The sequence below is a fragment of the Eptatretus burgeri genome, chromosome 3, assembly GCF_056783735.1.
Source record: "Eptatretus burgeri isolate ZD-2024b chromosome 3, Ebu_testis_v1, whole genome shotgun sequence".
NCBI lineage: Eukaryota > Metazoa > Chordata > Myxini > Myxiniformes > Myxinidae > Eptatretus > Eptatretus burgeri.
The window spans coordinates 45,992,242-46,011,454 of NC_140963.1; the positions used below are offsets into that span (position 1 = coordinate 45,992,242).

Sequence of the window (19,213 nt, forward strand, 5' to 3'; positions counted from 1 at the left end):
TGTGTGTGTGTGTGTGTATGTGTGTGTGTGTGTGTGTGTGCCTACATGTGAGGTTGGGAGAACGCATATGGGTGGGGTAGGAATGGTCGCAGGCAGGCCTTTGCCCGGTATATAGCACGGGTTTTAATTTTTAAATGGTCCCACCCGGTTTTATATCGAACACGGCGGTTAAAAAGAAAATGTTGCTATTTGGGTGCGTTTTATTGCCCTGGTATGCTGCCTACCCTCCCATTACACTGCCTTCCCTCCCACTCCCCTTATGCTTCCTTCGATTCCACTTAACCTGCCTTTCCCTCCCTATACTTTGCCTTCCCCTCCCCATACTCTGCCTTCCCTCCCCATACTCTGCCTTCCCCCCCAACTCTGCCTCCCCCCCCCATACTCTGCCTTCCCCCCATCATGCCTTGCCTTTCCCTCCCCTCGCACTGCCTTCACATTCCCTCCTCTCATGCTGCTTTCCCATTCCTACCACTCACACTGCCTTCCCATCCCCTTTCCCTCATACTGCCCCTCCCCTCATGCTGCCCTCCCATTGCCTCACCTCATTAAAGGATGGCACCCATCAGAGATGAATAAGGTCACGTGTTACACCAACAGTGAACTTTGCAGGGATATGCTCTTAAAATCAAAGAAGGATGAATTTCGTGCTAACAAGGTAAATAAAAATTGCATTCTTGACCTTCTGAGTGACAGGCTAGAACGGGGTAGGGGGGAAGGGCTGTGCAATTGACCATGCCAGGGTTGGGGGTGGCCGGGGGGTGGGTGGTGCAAATGTCCTGCTTGCCAAATAGCTGTATAAGCTGTTAAATGTGTTCTGTGGACATGCATGCCATTGATATTTACAGCGCGTGCACTGTATACAATTGCACCGAGTTTGAAATGTCCCCGGCATCGTCTACCACGTCTCCGGTGGGTCCGGTGCCCCCCCCCCCCCACGTGCCTCAAGACAGCCAATGACGGCCGTCTGGTAGATGCAGTGCGTAACCTCGACGGAAATGGCGACAATTGACGGAAATACCCGAGTATTTCAATGGAAATTTGTGAAACTAATGTGTTATATATGTGAAAACCATTTAATTGATTGCTTGACGGAAAAAAAAAACGAAGAAACGCTCCCCTCATGTACGAACGAACGAACGAAAGACGTCATTTCCATCCACAATGGCATTTCGTGCCGAACGCAGAAAGCTAAGTTCTTCTTATGCCATCATTCTCTTTAATATTAGCCATAAACAAGTGTTTCGTCATGCATTAGTCGTTGAAATTTACTTACAATCATTCTTTTGTGGCCTCCTGCCACGCTGTATCAAACGATTTCATTCCTTCTGTTATATATATGAAGGTGCTTCTCACAATAATAACAAGATTTTTACATTTCAAATATTAAGTATGCTTTCTAATTGTTTTTCAACAGAAAAAGCATAAATTGCATATTTTAACATTAGTGTACTCATTTGATTCACCACACGCGCTGTATTGAAGGATTTCACTTGTTTCTTGTCTGAATCCAAACAGAATATCAAGAAAAGGAGACTGGAATATCAAGAAGACAAAGGTGGTACTGGGGTTAGAATTGTGCACCAATAACGAGTTTGTGGATGCCATTTTTGACTATGACATGACTTTCTGAGTATATGGTATTGGTAAAAGGCATTGTTTTAAAGAAGATTCAGACGAATGACATCTTCCACCAACAAGCTGATGTGTTCATTGTGCAAGACATAACTGAGAATATTGTTGCAGCTCGAGAGAAAGCACTGTGTGTCTGTACAGTAGAAACCCCGATGAAAGGATCGATGCACTGTGAAACAAGATATTCTGTAAGAAAGTAGATACAAACACAAAATTTGTCCAGGCTCAGAATCTCTCAACCATATCAGCACCATGCGGTATCACAGCATGTGTATCCCTCCAAGTACAAGAAGGAAAAGGGGGAGAATATCCATCTGCAGCCAGAAAACTGGGGTTGGAAACTGATTGATGGACAGGTGCTCCCTTTATAGACCAATCTGTCACCAGCACCTTTGGTGCTTCTTTAGATGGTTGGATGCTCCTGTAAAAATGGTTACTACACAACCAGATGCACATAGAACAACCATGGCCTGAACTGTTCTTTTGTATGTGGTGAATGCAAAGGCTTGAGTTGTTGTCAATCACACCAAACTGGAGTTTGATGACCATAGAAATGAAGACTAATATTTTAATTACTCAGACTTGTAGGCTATTCTCCTACATTTACAATGTTGGGTTATTTTGTGGTCCATCACAAAATTAAATTGTTTAAATCAAACTTTTGAACAAAGAAGCAACGAGGAGAAGAAAAAAAACATAAAAGGTCAGAGCCCCCATGGTTTACTAATTTTGCTGTGTAGAGTTAAAGGGCTAGCCAATATATATATTTATGCACAACTAAAATGGATGCAAGTCTACCAGTCAGCCATCTTTGATCAGATCACAAAATATAGTGAGGTGCAAGTGTATTCCATCATGTACTGTGCTTGTGCCAGGTTTGAACAAAATCGGACCATGCAACTCTGAGAAATGTGGGGGAAATGTTTAAGTAAGTAACAAAATGGCCACCAGTCAGCCATCTTGGATCTGATCTTGAAACAAAATGCCGTGCATATGCAAGCCATCATTCGTTATCTGCGCACCAAGTTGGAGCAAGAACGGTAAATGCGTCTCCGAGAAATGGTTGAGGACGTATGCAACATAGAATTTTTAGCCCCCGTTGGACTTAATCCAAAATGGGGGCTTATGGATTGGGTTTTGTGCATCTGTTCACATCCATATCTCAGACATGTATGGACTGATTTTGTTCAAACTTAGCACAAAGACAATACATACTGGTGTACGTAAGCACATTATTTTGTTTCACGATTTGATTAAAGGTGGCCAACTGGCGGTCATTTTAGTTCTAAAAACCTGATGTTGAACATGTCCTCAACCATTTATTGGACATGCATTTACTAATCTTGTTCAAACTTGGCATACAGATAATGAATGATGGCTTACATAAGCACGTCATTTTCTTTCGAGATCAGAACAAAGATGGCCGACTGGCGGCCACTTTGCTGCTTAAACGTGCCCCCAACCATTTCTCAGACATGCATGGTCCAATTTTTTTCAAACTTGGCACAAACACATTACATGGGGTCTTCTAGGTCTTTGAGGTATTTGGGGGTCTTCAGGGTCTTTTAGGTCTTCTGGGTGTCTGGGGTCTTTAGGGTGTTCGGGTCTTCGTAATCGGGTCTTGGGTCTTTTGGGTCTTTGTAATCTTTTGGGTCTTCGGGGTCTTCAGGTACTTTGTGGGTCTTGGGGGTTTTTCGTGGTCTTGGGGATCTTCAAAGGTCTAAGGGGTCTTGGCAGTCTAAAGGGTCCAAAGGTACATTTCAATAGTATGTAAATAATAGACAAATAGTCACAGGGTTGGACGGACAGAGGGACAGAGGGAAGGAAGGACGGACGCATGCATGCCGAGACTGAGTTCTTTTTATATTGATATGATGATATTGATGATATGTCAAGGCTCAAAATTTTTATTGCCAGTTCTAATTTACCTATGATTGTACAACAATTCTAATGCAAATAAACCGATGCTTATGTTAATCCCACTTTCGTGGCAGTTTTTGGTGCCCATTCATATAGTTTGTGATTACCAGCACCCTATCTGTTTGGTAATAATCTATTGGAAAATACTTTTTCTTCAGTAATTTATTTTTGCTCTTTTATATTCAGCACAGTTAGGTGAGACTATATTTCCGCTAAAATAAATCGATTGCACCTTTGAAGTAAAACAAGAGTGACGAAAATGATCCAAAACTCAACAAACGAAATGTTTTACTGGATTGTGTTGGCAGCCATTTTAAATTTACAGAGATGATATTTTGCTTCGATAAAAAAAATATTTTCATATTGGCTTAGAATATATGCAGTGGAATTAACTGTTACGACCTGAAGTTTCAGCTTATAACTAGTTATCTGCAATTACAAAGTGATCCCAAGAGTAATCTCCCCCAGTACCCACGATCCAATGATGGACATATTATTATCGGACCGCTATATGACCTTGACCTTCTACATTTAGGGATGGAGTGTAAATTACGAAAATGAGTCCCTTTGTACAACCTATCCATAAAACTCTACATCATTAAAATTGGAGGAAGATTATTCAAGTTATGATCAAAAATGTGTTTTGTGTTAATTAGGTCACAATATGAAAAAAGTAGGTCAAGGGCACTAATCAAGTATCAGGTGCACAAATTCAATGCAGATCCACTATTATGATAGAAGAACATTTTGGAATGCCAAGCGATCTTTGAGATTACACATTGGCAAAATTGAGTGATGACAAAAAAATGCAATATTTTTCCTCAGCCCACCCATTTTACCTTGATCTTTAACTTGGAGCGGGTATGTTGTAAATTGAGCGTAAATGCGGCTTACTCTCGGCCATCTAGCGAGGGCAATTTTGTTCCAATCTGACAGGTTTTAGTCGAGTTTTGGTAAAACGTGTTAAAATGTCTATAATTAGGTCATGACCTTAAAAACTAGGTCAGGGTCGAAAAAGTCAACTTTTTATTCCCATTATTATTGATGTAAAATTTCATTCTGAAAGTCCTCGGACATTGGCAGAAAAAAGTGAGAAAAATCTAAATGGTGGTTTCTGACTCATCCAGGGATGCAAGACCTTGACCTTTAACCCAGAAGGACATTTTGTAAATTAAGTGTAAATGTGTCTTGCTTTAGGCTATCTGGAGAGTGCGACTTCGTTCTGATTCCCTGGGATTCCAACCTCATGAATTTGGTGCACAGATCAGATAGTAATGTCAAACAGGCCAATTTCTGTTGTCTTCTGGATAATGGATTGGGATAATGATTCAGCCAACTTTTTAGACTTTGCTCTTGTAATCTACTTATATATTTTGGAGATTCTGAATAAAATTGTTTTTAATATCCGAGTAGAATAAAAAGTATAAGTTAAAAAGTCTAAATGCAACACAAAAGTAACAAATAAGAATACATTCATGGAAACTAACTTAGTTTCATTTTATTATATAATAAACACATTCCGTGGGAACTCTGAAAATACTATAGCCAGGTGAAAACAGAGTTACTTAATATGGCTTTATATATATATATATATATATATATATATATATATATATATATATATATATATATATATATATATATATATATATATATATATATATATATATATATATATATATATATATATATATATATATATATATATCTGGGGAATGAGTTGTGAATTCATCGAACGGCAGCATCATTATCGCTCTGGATCAGCAAATGTGATGATTTGTAAAATAGCATCATGGTAACTCCAGGGAACTTTACCATTGTAACTGTGTGAAACACTACCATGGTGACCTTTACAAAACAGATCACATGTGGTTTCATGTGACTTCATCATGGTGACCTATAACAAATTAATTGGGACAGCCAGGAAAGATGAAGACTTATAAATACACGACCTTTTATCCAATTTCTAATTGGGTGTTATTGGTCTTCATACTTTGTTTAAAATTATGGTACATATTAGGTGCAATATTGCATCGTTCCTGCCTCGAAGAAAATTGAAGTTCAGTGGTGGATCGTGGGCTTCCAACTGCCACTCGAGCAGCGTTTCGGGATATCAGAGTGGATCTTGTGTTTTTTGTTCGAATTTGGGCTTAGGGTTTCATATAAAGGCTGTTTTGTCACTCCTCAATTGGACTATTGTCGATTCTCAACATAATTCTGAGAAGAGAGCTGTTTGGCAATGTTGGTAGTACTGGTTGATGCAGCACATTCATCATATCATTGGATCAAAGTCAATATTGCACCATCATTTCAAATGTCATTTTACAACGTCTTCAGCGAGCACTCTTTAGGTTAGCTTTAGGAGCTGCAGGAGCTGGATGGGCACTGCAAGAGGCAAGAGGATACTGCTGCAGAGGAAACTGAACCGGAGAAATTCTTGAGCACCAAAAACTAAACTGATGTCTTCCTGAAGTTGTCTGAAGCATTTGAGATCATCTCGAACAATGACCCAGACATGGAGCGCAGTACTGGAGTGAAGTGTTCTAAACTGAATGCTGTTTCCTGCGATGATGAGATGCTCAGGGCAAAGTAAAATCAGGATAGGCAGTCAACCCTCGATGCCTTCTTTAAGAAACAAAGTTGCAGCTCCACAAGAGGATGAGCCACAGCCTGGCTCTTCTTCCCCGCAGGAGCTCCTCATCCTCGTTTCCCACCGCTGCCTTATTGGAGAGGCGACTTCAGCCATGGTAAACAGACGAAAAGTTAATTTTGATATAGTCTTTTTTTATTTACGAATAAAACTCCATTATAACATCTGTAGTGCTATTACTGATGCCCAACGAAGCCATAATATACTGCTCTTGTGTCAGATATAACGCTCTCGGTAACATATCTCCATCGGCACCATATCAAGGTGACCTCTTATAGCGCTATCCTCGCGTAACACTCACTCCTCTGGAACGTATCCTGAGCGTTATAAGAGGTATGTCTGTATTTGTTATCGTGATTTTGTGCATGGTTTGTTGCATTCAATATTGTTTCAACTTGCAGTGCTGTTTGTATCAGATTCGCTGGGAAATGTATTTGTTTTAATTCCAAGCATATTTTCTCAGGTTCTATATGACTAGGCTATTTTAGCAGAAAGTCGAGCAGTGTGTTTATTTTTTTTTTTTAATCCTGGAATGAGATTAGACTGTGGGCAGTACAGTTAAAGATAGGTAGTGAAATGATGGTCAGGAAGCGAACCAGTCGAGAGCGTGTCAATTGGGGTACTCGGAGAATACAGGAAGATGATAAATGGCGTGATAAATGTCTGATGTGGACAGTATCTGGGATAGTGGATACAGAGGGTTGTCTGTTGTTGGACGTGTGAAGAAATGGCAACAAGAGGATGGTTCGAGATAGCTTGAAGCTACTTTGCTGGAAGGAACAGAGTGTGAATGATTTGTGGAGAATAGTTGGTTGGTTATGTTTCTGGAAGGAGTCCACAGAGGAAATTGACAGTGGAGAGGGCAGGTAGTGGTGAGGGTGGCAGATGGTTTTGGTAAAGGCTATGAAAACTGTTAAACATTCGATTGTTCATTCTGTAGAAGGTTTGTAGACATAGAGTTATGTTTTTTTTTTGACGGAACAGAACTATGGGATATTGAAGGAAGTTTAAGATGACTTTCAGGTCATAGCAAGATGATATTGGTTGTGGTATACAAAGGAACAAATGATGTGTAAATTATTAAAACCCACAGACACTTCTCTAATCATACCGTAAAACTGAGAAACACCAACTCCCTTGGGAAGCAATCATGCCCATGCAAGATCACGTGATGCGTCATTGTCCATGAGCACGTGACCATCCATAAGCAGGAGCAAAGCTGCAATGGACAACTTTTGTTTTTTAAATGTTTTCTTTTCTGGATATTTAAGGACAGTTATGTGATTTTGTTATTTTTTTATTTGGGTTTCGATTATATTGGCTTCGAGTTCCACAAATATGCACAATTTCACGTTTCTCGCCCACCTTGAAAGTACAAAACATTCACATGAGTGAGTGAGTCAGTGATTGTTCACAAAGATACGTGTACACACACACAAGCTGGATCGGGTTATTTAGACTTTAGTAAATCGTGAAGAAGATTGTTGTTTAAAGATGTAGCAAAAATTTACCTGAATAGTGCACCACGGCAATGATGGGCCAAATAGCCTCATGTCCTTGTTCGAGATACAGAGAATTGCCTTGCGAGGGTAGGAGGGAGACGGAGGTTGGATTGTGCCCTTAACCTGCCCCAGGGAACCCCAGCACGTATGCAATTTTTTTGTGGATTGGCCCAGCTATACAGAGGAAATCACAAGTCGGCTCCCCGTCATGTTGTCCTCACCTTGATCTATGGTAATCTACATCATTACCTCCGCACACCGAAGGTGAAGGAGGTTATGTTTTCACACCTTTCTCTCTGTTTGTCTGTCTGTTTGTCTGTCTGAGTACAGAATATCTCAAAACGTTCTTGACGGATTTGAATGAAACTTGGTGGACATGTTGGGTGTGTGACAAGGAAGAATTTATTCAATTTTAGTGAAGATTCGATTCCGGATCCAGATCCAGATCCGATAATTTTTAAGTGATTCTTCACCATCGAGAGACAGGGCTAAACCAATATATTGCACGATATCTCAAAACGTTCTGGACGGATTTGAATGAAACTTGGTGGTCGGGTTGTTTGTGACGATGACGAATTGGTTCAATTTTGGTGAAGATGCGAATCCGGATCTGGACACAATAATTATTTAGTTTTTAAAGTGATTCTTCACCATTGAGAGATTGGGCCAAAATCAATATAGAACATGATATTTCAAAAACGTATTGGGCCTGATATGTTCTCCTTCGATGAGGCATTACGTGGCGGAGGTATGCGCTCTACCAAGTGCCGTTCTAGTTAATTATGTAACACACCAGTACACAAACACCACACAAAATGCACCACATAAAATTGCACAAACGCCACAAAAAAGTTCTGGTGAAGGTCTGCAATCTCTTATTGCTCTTTTTCTTGTTACAAATGTACCTAGCCCATTTCGTCTTTTCATTCATTGGTCCAGCATGGTCCGCACATTAGCTAAGCCAGGAAGTACTCCCCCAACAATCTGTTTTTTCAGCCGGTGTGAACTTGGCAGTTCTGCTCAGCTAACCCTGATGCAGTAAGTGTAACGCAAATATGCATTGATGGCAGGTGACCCTAATTGACTGGCCATCCACAGGTAAGGTATCACACAAAGTAGTGTAACCCTGCCCAGATTGCGGTGCCAATCAACATTTGTGGTTGCCTAGCAACATGCCGGTGCACGGAGTTATCTTTGTCCGGCAGCCTCAGGACTGGTGGTTCGCGAGGGACCCAAGCGCTTCCCCTGGTGGTGAGCCTCGAACCCCAAGTCCGCAACAATACATTTGCTTAATTATAAAATTTAAAAAATGCATTTTTTTATCTTCGTGGGGATTGTACTCTGTGGTTTGTTGTGTGAAAGGGGTTGCCTCATCAAATACCCAGCAGGGCTCTGCATTGCTTGATTCTCTGTCTTGTTTTTTTATATCCTCATCACACCTTCTCTATTCCCTCTTGCTCAAGGTGTTGCTGATTGTCCAGGCTCAGAGGCTTTGGGTGAACAGCGAGCATGTGCACAGCATGGCTGTTCAATTTACCATTGGGATGCTGGCCCTTGGGGTTTGTGTGCCAGTGATTCCTCATCTGCCGTTGGTAATGGTAACAGTGCAATTCGGGATGTTGCTGGAACTGAGACCTGCAGACTTCATGGAATCCAGAGCCGTAAAGTCATCTGCATCCGAATTGGAGTTGGACAGGTGGCACCGATGAAGTAAGATGGCTGCATATAAGAAATGCATAAAAATGATGGAATCAGTATGTGACCTGTTTCACTCTACAGTAATATGATCCTTGTCTCAATTATCTCTGTTATTTATTCATTTATTTGTTTCTTTACGGAAGACCAAATCAAATGGAAGTGTTATGTACAGAGTCCATGCCGATGGAGGACCATGTGGTTTGCCGAAGAAATATCATGGCTAACGGTGAGACCAAAAAGATAATGAACCTTTTCAAGAGAATTGGTAATGAAGTAGATGGGAGGGTTCACCAGATGGTCTTTTTGGAGAGAGTGAGAGTGTGACATTTGTCAGGATTGAAAGACATAGTCCAAGTATTGCCTGAGCTAATGATTCCATCAAGGTCTCCAGAGACAGAGGAGGCTGCTGCCTGCCTCTCTTAAGGATGAGGGATGTCACGGCAGAGGGTGGTCATCAGCAAAAAGATAAGGAGGATTCTCCAGAGAATCAGAAATACTGTTGATGAAGATAAGGAATAGGATGGACCTAGAACACTTCTGGAATAGGATGAACCCAGCATGTGGTAAGGGAAGAGTATTGATTATGGGGGATTTTAACTAGCCAGGGATAGATTTGGTCCAGGGACAGGGAAAGGGCAGAGCGGATGAGGATTTCCAAGATTTAGGTCAGTATTGCTTTGTAACCCAGTTTGTACATAAGCCCACGAGGGGGAGTGCAGTGTTTGAGCTCCTTATCACGATCCCAATATGGTGGAGGTGGTGGAGGTCGGGGAGCATTTAGGAGCAAGTAACCATAACATTGTGTGTGCAAAGATTCTGTTAAGGGTTAGAGTTCAGGATAGTAGGGTAAGGATATTAGATTTCAGGAAGGCAAACCTTGAGGGTATGAGGAGAGAATTGGGTGATGTAGATTGGGAGACTCTAAAAACAGGACAATCAGCATCAAAGAAACGGGAAACCTTTAAGGACCAAATGTGTGGAGTGCAGAGTAAGTACATTCCAATGAGGTGTAAAACTAGAAGCAGAAAGAGACCAGGGTGGTTGAGCAGTGAAATAAGGAACACAATTGAGGAGAAGCAAAAGGCATTTATTAGGTTTAAAATAACAGGACTGGAGTTAGATTTATATCACGATCGAAGTAAACAGAGGCAAGTGAAGACAATAACTCGGCAAGCCAAAAGAGAGTATGAGAAGGACATGGCTAAGGATATTAAACATAATAGCAAGGCTCTTTTTTAGATCCTCGTGGAGGATCTCTAAGTCTTACTCACGTTGTTGTTCTTCATCTTCCTCTTGTGGACTTTTTTGTTTCACAGCCTACAGTTTTCATCGAAACTTCCTGAAACTTGGTATATATTAGAAAAAAAAATACCCTGAGCAGACAGTAACCACCTCCGATTTTGAAAATTCCTCCAAGAAAAAAAGTTGTGACGTCAAAATATCTCCGCTAATGGAAATCGCCTAAAAAATATCTCCGAAACTCGGCAAGCTTTTTGAATTCTGTTTGCGGGAATCGAACAGGGCATTGGCAGAGATGAATTACCGCACATATGATACATCACTATGACGTCATATCAATTTTTATGACGTCATTCCTATTTTTTGACATTTTTTGTTTCACAACCCAGAGTTTTCATCGGATATTCGTGAAACTTGCCCTGTATATGCAGAAAGCCCACGCCCAGGCAGTAACCATCTCCGATTTTGGAAATTCTTCCTCGAAAAAAGTTTACGTCATAATGTCGCCGCTAATGGAAATTGCTTATACCATTATCTCCGAAACTAGGCAAGCTGTTTGAATTTTGTTTGCAGGAATCAAGCCGGGCATTAGCACAGATAATTTGTCGCAAACCTGATACATCACAATGACGTCATATTCGTTTTCCTGACGTCATCATTAAGCGGACGAGGATCTTAGCTCATTTGAGCTTGTTAAAATACATCAGGAGAAAAGAACAGGTTGGACCAGTGTGAGTCCATTGAGGAATAGCACCTGGAGAGTGGTTAGTGATGAAAGTGAGATAGCAGGCTTATTAAACAGGTATTTTTCTTCAACTTTTACACAAGAACAGTCAGGAGAATTGACAATAGCTGAGACTATCAATGGAGGAGGAGAGAAACTATCAATAGGGCTTTTACAGAAAATCCAGGTTGGAGTGGAGGAAGTAAAGGAACAGCTCGGTAATCTAAGAGTAGATAAGGCTCCGGGTCCAGAAAATATGCACCTGAGAGTATTGAGGGAAGGGGTTGAGCAGGTAAGTGAGATGTTAACAGATATTTGCAATCATTCCCTGGAGTCAGGACAAGTACCGGAGGATTGGAGAGTAGTAAATGTAACACCACTATTTAAGAAAGGATCCAGAGAAGAATTGGGAAACTATAGACCTGTTAGTTTGACTTTAGTTGTGGGGAAGGTGTTGGAGACATTAATTAAGGACCAGATGAGGAACCATTTAAACAAATACAAACTAATTAAAGGTCGTCAGCATGGGTTTACCAAAGGTAGTTCCTGTTTAACAAATCTTTTAGAGTTCTATGAAGCAGTGTCTGATTGGGTGGATGAGAGAAAGGTAGTGGACAGAGTATATCTGGACTTCAAGAAGGCATTTGATAAGTTACCACATCGAAGGTTGTTAGCCAAAGTGAGGGCTTGTGGAGTGGCTGGTCAGGTAGCTAATTGGATTGCAAACTGGCTTTGTGGTAGGAAGCAAAGAGTGGCTGTGAGTGGGAGGATGTCTTTGCTGGGAGGATGTAAGTAGTGGGGTACCTCAGGGATCAGTACTCAGACCATTACTATTCATTATTTACATCATCAATTTGGATAATGGGGTAAAGAGTAAGTTTTCCAAATTTGCAGATGACACAAAGCTTGCAGGTAAGGTGGGTAGCAGAGGTGGTGGTGATCAGATTCAGGAAAGTATTGATACGTGCATAAATTTGGCAAAAGACTGGCAGATGGAATTTAACCTGAGCAAGTGTAAGGTGTTGGCGATGAGAAAGAAGAATGAAAATAGAGATTACGGGATACAAGGGGTAATTTTGGAGAGTGTCACACAGGAGAAGGATCTGGGGGTGGTAACAGATACGGGAGGGAAGCAGGTCGCACAATGCCAGGCAGCTATAGGTAAAGCAAATCGGGTTTGAGGTTGTATTCGGAGGGGGATCATTTATAAATCAAAAGAGGTGGTGTTAATATTGTACAGGAATTTAGTGAGGGCCACATCTAGAATATTGTGTGCAGTTTTGGTCACCACAGTTCCGGAAGGACATAGATGCCATAGAGAGGGTTCAGCATAGGGCGACTGGATTGATTTCGGGCCGAGCTAGACTCAGCTATGAGGAGCGGCTGAAGGAGACAGGGCGTTATTCACTAGAAAGGAGGTGGTTATGAGGAGATATGATTGAGATGTTTAAGATAATGAAAGGTATAGATAAAATAAGTGCAGATGAAGTACTCAACAGAGTAGACAGTGAAAGAACCAGGAGCCATAGCCTGAGAGTAATGAAGAGGAGAGTTAAGACGGTAGTAAGGTAAGGGACTTTTATTTAGAGAGTAGTTAATGCATGGAATGGTTTCCCTGGAAAGATAGTGGCAGCAGAAAAAGTAGATAAGTTTAAATTAGAATTAGATAGGTACCTTGTTGGTATGGAGATTGAGGGGTATCGGGATGTTGATAAGACTTTTTGGTAGTTTGTTTATTGATGGGTGATTGTGTATGGAGTGCTGTTGGTGGGGGTCTTGTCAAGGGGGGTTGTGTGGTTGATGTTGTGTGTTTTTAACCGAGCCCATGCCCCCTCCCTAAGGGGAAGAAAAGGAAAAAAAATACAAAAACTACAAAAAAATACACTTTTGTTTCATTAATTAAAATCTTTTTTTTTTTTTGCATTTTCGTCCTTGGATCTTGTGGACATGGGTTGGTGTGGTGTTCGCACAGGCATGATGGGCTGAATAGCCTCCACCTGTGTTGGATTTCCTTTATTTTTTTCCTTGTGTGTTTTTTTGTTTTCCTTGGGGCACTCCAGCCTTGACAGGAAGAGGACTTGAGAGGATCCCTTTGAGAACCATACATTGACTATGAGAGTGGAGGGAGTCATTAAGCAATCGGTGGAGGTGGCCTTGGATGCCAAAGGCAGAGAAGTTGGAGAGTAATGTGGGTTTCCAGTCTGCATCAAAAGTTTGAGATATGACAGACAGATTGCCATGATTTCATCCATCCATTTTTGGGAGAGCAGAAGCAACATGTCCAAGGAAGATTGACCCAGTCTAAATTTGACCTGATAATTAATCTGAGATAAGACTATTAGAGAAAAAGAAGGATTTGATGTTAACTAGGATGATGGACTTCATGACTTTGCTCATGATTGGAAGTTCGCTCATAAATCTGTGGTTCATCAGATTCGTTTTTTCATCAAGTTTATGTAATGTCGTGAGGTTGGCAGACTTCCATGTCGATGGAATCTGGCCTACAGAAAATTATAAGGTGAAAATGACAGAGAGAGTAAGTGCAAGAGCAGAACAACAGGTATATAAGACATGTGCACTCATGCTGTCCAGGCCAGTTGGAGAATCAGAGTTGAGGTTTGCGAGAAACTTCTGTGCCTTCTTCGGTGCAAAAGACATGGAGGCTAGGAGCAGTTGGGTGCAACTGGTTGAGTAGTTTGGGTACAGCGAGCGAGGGGTTGGGGACTCAAGATTTGAAAGCAAACACAGAACTCAGGCATTCGGCCTTCTCATGAGCAGAGTCAGCTGTGGTGCTCTTTAAAGTGAGGGAAGGGATAGAGAGGGAGCATACTCTAGAGAAAGACTGAAGAGGGTACTGTACCACCGAATTTTAGTGAAAGGGGAAAGTTTGAAAATTCAGCCTTGAAGTTGGCCAAATGTTTTCTGGCTCAACTGTGAGTGAATACACTTGTTGTGGGCTTTGTTGAGTGATCTGAGGTTGCCTTCAGTTGGATTTGCCTTCCAGAAATAGAAGGCAAGTTGTTTCAAGGCAACTGCCTCCCTGCAGGATTCAGTTTCCCATTGGTGTGAGGGTGGGGATAATCACAGCAGATGAGTTGGGATAAATCTGTAACAGTCGACTTCTGTCGAGCAATTTCCAGGCCTTGTGAGCCAACCACCCACAGACTCACTCACTCATCAGGGGGTGTTGAATATAGGAGACCAGTCCAAGAGTGAGATGACGGCTTGCAGTCTCTGCCAGTTTCCCTGAGTGAACTGCCAGACTTGCCAACACCGAGGCCGCTGAAAATAGCCAGAGAAACGTTATCTTTCACAAGCACATGATGAGGCCAACCAATTGGATCAGTGGAAGGAACAGGAGGCATTGGCAGGAAAATTGTTCATCACCAAGTGTGTATTTGTGCTGACACAGGTCTTGTTTCCTGCTGAAAGTTCATGTTGGCACAGACCTTGCATTATAATCTTTGACACAGGACGTTATTCTCTATTAAAGCACTGTGACCTATCAAGTGGAATGTTCATATAGATTTTACCGAGGGGGCCTTGATGAGTGTTTGTTTGACATAGGCAGAAATTTTCTTGCTTTTTTTTTTCTGACAGAGCACACCCACCCAGTTGTTTGTCGGTGTCATTTCAGTTCACATGAGATGTGATGTTGTACGTTCTGGCACTTTGTCAGCTGCCTCTAACCATGTCTCTTAATTTTATACAAACATATGCATTAGCCTGCAGCTTCATTTTTTTTAACAAAGCCAAACGAATAATGATGTACCAAATTATCATGAACTACAAATGGATGGGGAAATTTATTTCTGTAATATTTTTGAGTTAAACATTCAAGCTAGTTATTTGATATCAACTTCCAAAATTGCATTCATCGTAACCCAGAAGTTCTGTCACAAACACAATATCCATTGATAGAAGTTGTCACCCACCAACTCATCAAGTTCTACATTTGAGTGTATGCGGAGTGAAAATTATCATGCTTTGTTACATTTATTGTACAGTCCCAGTGAGAATGACAAGCAGGGCTTAATAAGGTGAAGAAAATTTCAATATTAATATTTAGATTGGTACCATTTGGAAAACATCCAAAATGTCAAATTTCATGCTCATAATCAGGTGTGTAATTACAAATCCATCAGCGTTAAATTGTTTACTCCTTGTGGTTTAGAAGAGCGTTATCTGAAGTCTATCTCAAAAACATTTCCCTCATGAATAATAGCTATGTCATGCAGGAGGGTTCATTAATAACAGCGAGATTGGCAATTTGAGTGTCGGTGGCTTTTAGAGCTGTGTGTGGAGCTGACACTGTTCATACATAGTGGTGAATAATGGCTTTTTTCTTGAGGTGACTTTTATGTGGGCGATGACGGATATATGAGCTTGACAATTTAGTGAGGCTCTTTACATCACAAGAAATACATGCTGGTACAGTATGAAAGAATCAGAGCTCACAAATACGTTACATTTCGACACACCCTTAAATTAAACCGATGATTATGACAGCACACAAGTGGGTTGAGCTGGGCTAACGCATGGAAGTTGTCCACAAATACTCCATCCATCCATCCTTCGGGGACGATACTCTGTGCAGAGCGTTGGTGCTGCTCAAACAGTCTCCTTGGCTATTGGACACAATCCTGGACGGATCGCCACTCCGACAGAGGATACCAGCAGGCTGACACTCATTTTGCCGACCTCGGAAGGATGACAGGCAGAGTCAACCCCACCTGGTATTAATTCAACTGCCGAGTGGGATTTGAACTCAGGATCACCCGAACCATTAAGCAAACACCAGGCATACAAAGACTCCAACGCAGTCTTTATTTTTCCCTTTCATGATGTTTGTGCCATATCCTGATGCTGTGTGGACTGTGTTTCTCCGCTGACGGACCTCTAGTAGCTTGTACATGTCGCTGCGTTTTAGCCTGGGGAGTAATTGCTGAAATCTATCTGTCTGGGTTCTTCCCGACATTTTTGTTCCTTTCACATTTCTTTCAATTTTTTTTTTTTCACATTTCTCTTTATTCATTCTAATTCTTGCTTTTTCTTTTCTGTTGTCTCTTTTACTCTCTATTCCTCTCTTTCGTTATCTCTCTTTCGAAGGAGAAGTGAATTCTTGTAGAAATTTTTTTTCTGTAAGTCCCACTTGGCTGTGCCTGGATAGGTTTGAGGGTATTGGAGTAGCGGCTGAAACCCAAATCCTATCCAGGTTCCTCCGGATGACTCCATCTTTGCTCTTTACTTCTTTGGGTTCCTTCTGATGACTCCAATGCAGTATTTCGTTTTACGTTTGATTTTGCAATGACGTTTGGGTAATATATATATATATATATATTTTTTTTTTTATTTAACAAGCTAGCAAAAGGTGTGTGTGTGTGTGTGTGTGTGTGTGTGTGTGTGTGTGTGTGTGTGTGTGTGTGTGTGTGTGTGTGTGTGTGTGTGTGTGTGTGTGTGTGCGCGCGCGCGATAATTGTTTGTTCATAAATATATTGATTGAACAATATTATTGTTTTTTAATTCTTTCCTTTTCCTTCTGCTTAACCTGAAAAGTTGTCCAGAAAGGCTTCGTCCGGAACCTGTGAAGGCTTGCACGGTGCCGTGCCGGAGAGACTGCATGACCACACCATTCAGCGAATGGAGTCCTTGCCCAGACTCTTGTCATAACGGTATGCATTACCAATTGTATTGCCTTATGGGCACAGTTCATGATAGCACACCATATCCATTAGCATGTGGAAAGATGTCCCAGCACACTTTTTGGGAAATTGAACGAGGCCTGTCTGCCAGAAGCCTCACAGCTCGGGGCTGATTTATTAGCGCTGTAATGTATGATCCTGTAGCACTCACTTGATCCAAGTCATTTCCACATTCAAAAGGCGAAGAGAACAGGATCTTACCCGTAAGCACGTGGTGAAGGCATCAAAGGAAAACAGGAGTGAAACGAGGTGAAACGGAAAATGAAAAAGCCAGTGAGCTGAGATGAGCACCATGAAAAGAACCCGTTTGCACCTGATCCTGACTTGAGATAGGAATTGGCTCTCTGAGTGTTTGAAGTGACCTTATCCCACCTTTAGGCACTGAAAAAGGATGGTATATCGTTTCCATCTTTGTCAAATGAAGTAGAAGACACAATACAAGAACGAGTTCTCATTAATTTAACTTTCACATTTAATTCATGTGATTGCACCCATCTGCTCATTTCGGCCAATTAACCAAGATATGTGACTTGAAGCACAAGGTCAGTGTTCAAACCGGCACGGTTCAGCTTCATTCTGTGAAATAAAAAAATGCTTTGTTCTGTTGCATCATCATGTCATAATTTTAACAGTAATGCAATGGGCAGCGTCATCCGCAAAACCAGGTGTTCTAATGAAAACAATTTTACAATGTCTTTGCATGAACTGGGCATGTGCATATATGTTCATTAACAGGTGCAGTACTTTCTTAAATAAATATATATATTTTTTTAATTTTCACAATGCAGACAATTTACACAAAAATATTCCAAACTTACTGTAAGTCCTGTACATTAATATTATTTCTTTCAACAAAATTTTATCTTCCATTGGAAGAGTGTCAACCACAGCCTCCGAGGAGCCAAGGAAGTGGTTATGGACAAGTCAAGGTCCGAGTGAGACATGCCGGTGAACTTTATTGTCAAGGCATAATAACTTGTGAAAGATTTGAAACCAAGACAAGCTCTCCAGGCAACTTTAAACAAGTACTCGTGACATGCTTCAGAATGTAGTGCATTGAGATATGTCTGTGTGTGTTTGTTTGTGTGTTGTGCAGATATATACATTACTAGTTTGGCCGTTACTGTTCGTTACATGATTATAATTGTTGAGGAAAGGTTTTATGAAAAGAAAAAAAAAACACTATGGTGAGGTTTTCTCTTTGGTGAGGTTTTCCCGTTAATTTGTCATTCTGTTTCAGTGTTAAATCCATGTCTGTTTCTTACGTATTCATGGAACATTCAAGTAAACACATTCCAGAACATTTTCAGGAGTTGATAGAAGGTGCAGAAGAGCATGCACGGAATCCGTTAAAATTATAGGTTTTTTTTGTATTTGAATTTCTCTCTTTCGAGTGCAGCCTGTGGCTGCTGGTTGCATCATTGGTTGGGACGCGGCTATGCCGCTGATGCAGTGTGCCCCTTACTAGTACACTGGTGCTCATTTCGCCGACCTCGGAAGGATGACAGGCTAAGTCAACCTCTTGGTGTATTTTAATTCAGCGACCAACGGGGCTTGAACTCGACCCCAGGATCCCAAGCCATCACCCTAACCACTAAGCCAACACCGGGCTTTTTGTATTTGAATAAGAGCTCATTTTGGTTTTAAACTGAATAGATTTGGTAGTTAAGATAATCTGTGTATGTTTCAGCCTCGGTGGAGAACATTTCAGTCTACGCTGTCACTGACGACTTGCCAATAAGTAATAAAGCTGGCCGGTGGCTGACGGGTGTGTGTAGCAATGGGAATTTCATGTATGTGCTACTTATGAAACAACAAAGGGCTTCCCTTTTGCAGCTTTTCTTGGTTGTTTTATGCAGCATTCTTTGATTAGAAAGGCCGAGTGTTAACTAATTATAAGTCCAAGTCACAGGCTGGGGATAATTGATTTGGCAAGAACTGATTGGTTGTTTGCTCCAAACCAATGATGGGTGTGAGATGTGATTTTTGGACGTGCGTGTTTGTTGGTGCATGTGTATGTTATTTTTGGGAAGCCAGGAAAGTGGTTGTAGACATAAGGAGTTGTAGGCATAAAAAACAACATGCATAGCCTTTCGTTCTGCAGTGTGTGTGTGTGTGTGTGTGTGTGTGTGTGTGTGTGTGTGTG

General features: G+C 41.2%; 1 protein-coding gene across 1 annotated transcript in view; it reads left to right on the forward strand.

Annotated features, from left to right (window-relative positions):
• The window catches only part of LOC147029798 (thrombospondin type-1 domain-containing protein 7A-like), an 879,531-nt gene that overhangs the window by 736,683 nt on the left and 123,635 nt on the right, over positions 1–19,213 (forward strand). Inside the window, exons 11-12 of the mRNA XM_085872138.1 lie at positions 9,168–9,414; positions 16,922–17,037. Of these exons, the coding sequence (XP_085728264.1) occupies positions 9,168–9,414; positions 16,922–17,037 (363 nt within the window). The remainder of the gene's footprint in view (positions 1–9,167; positions 9,415–16,921; positions 17,038–19,213) is intronic.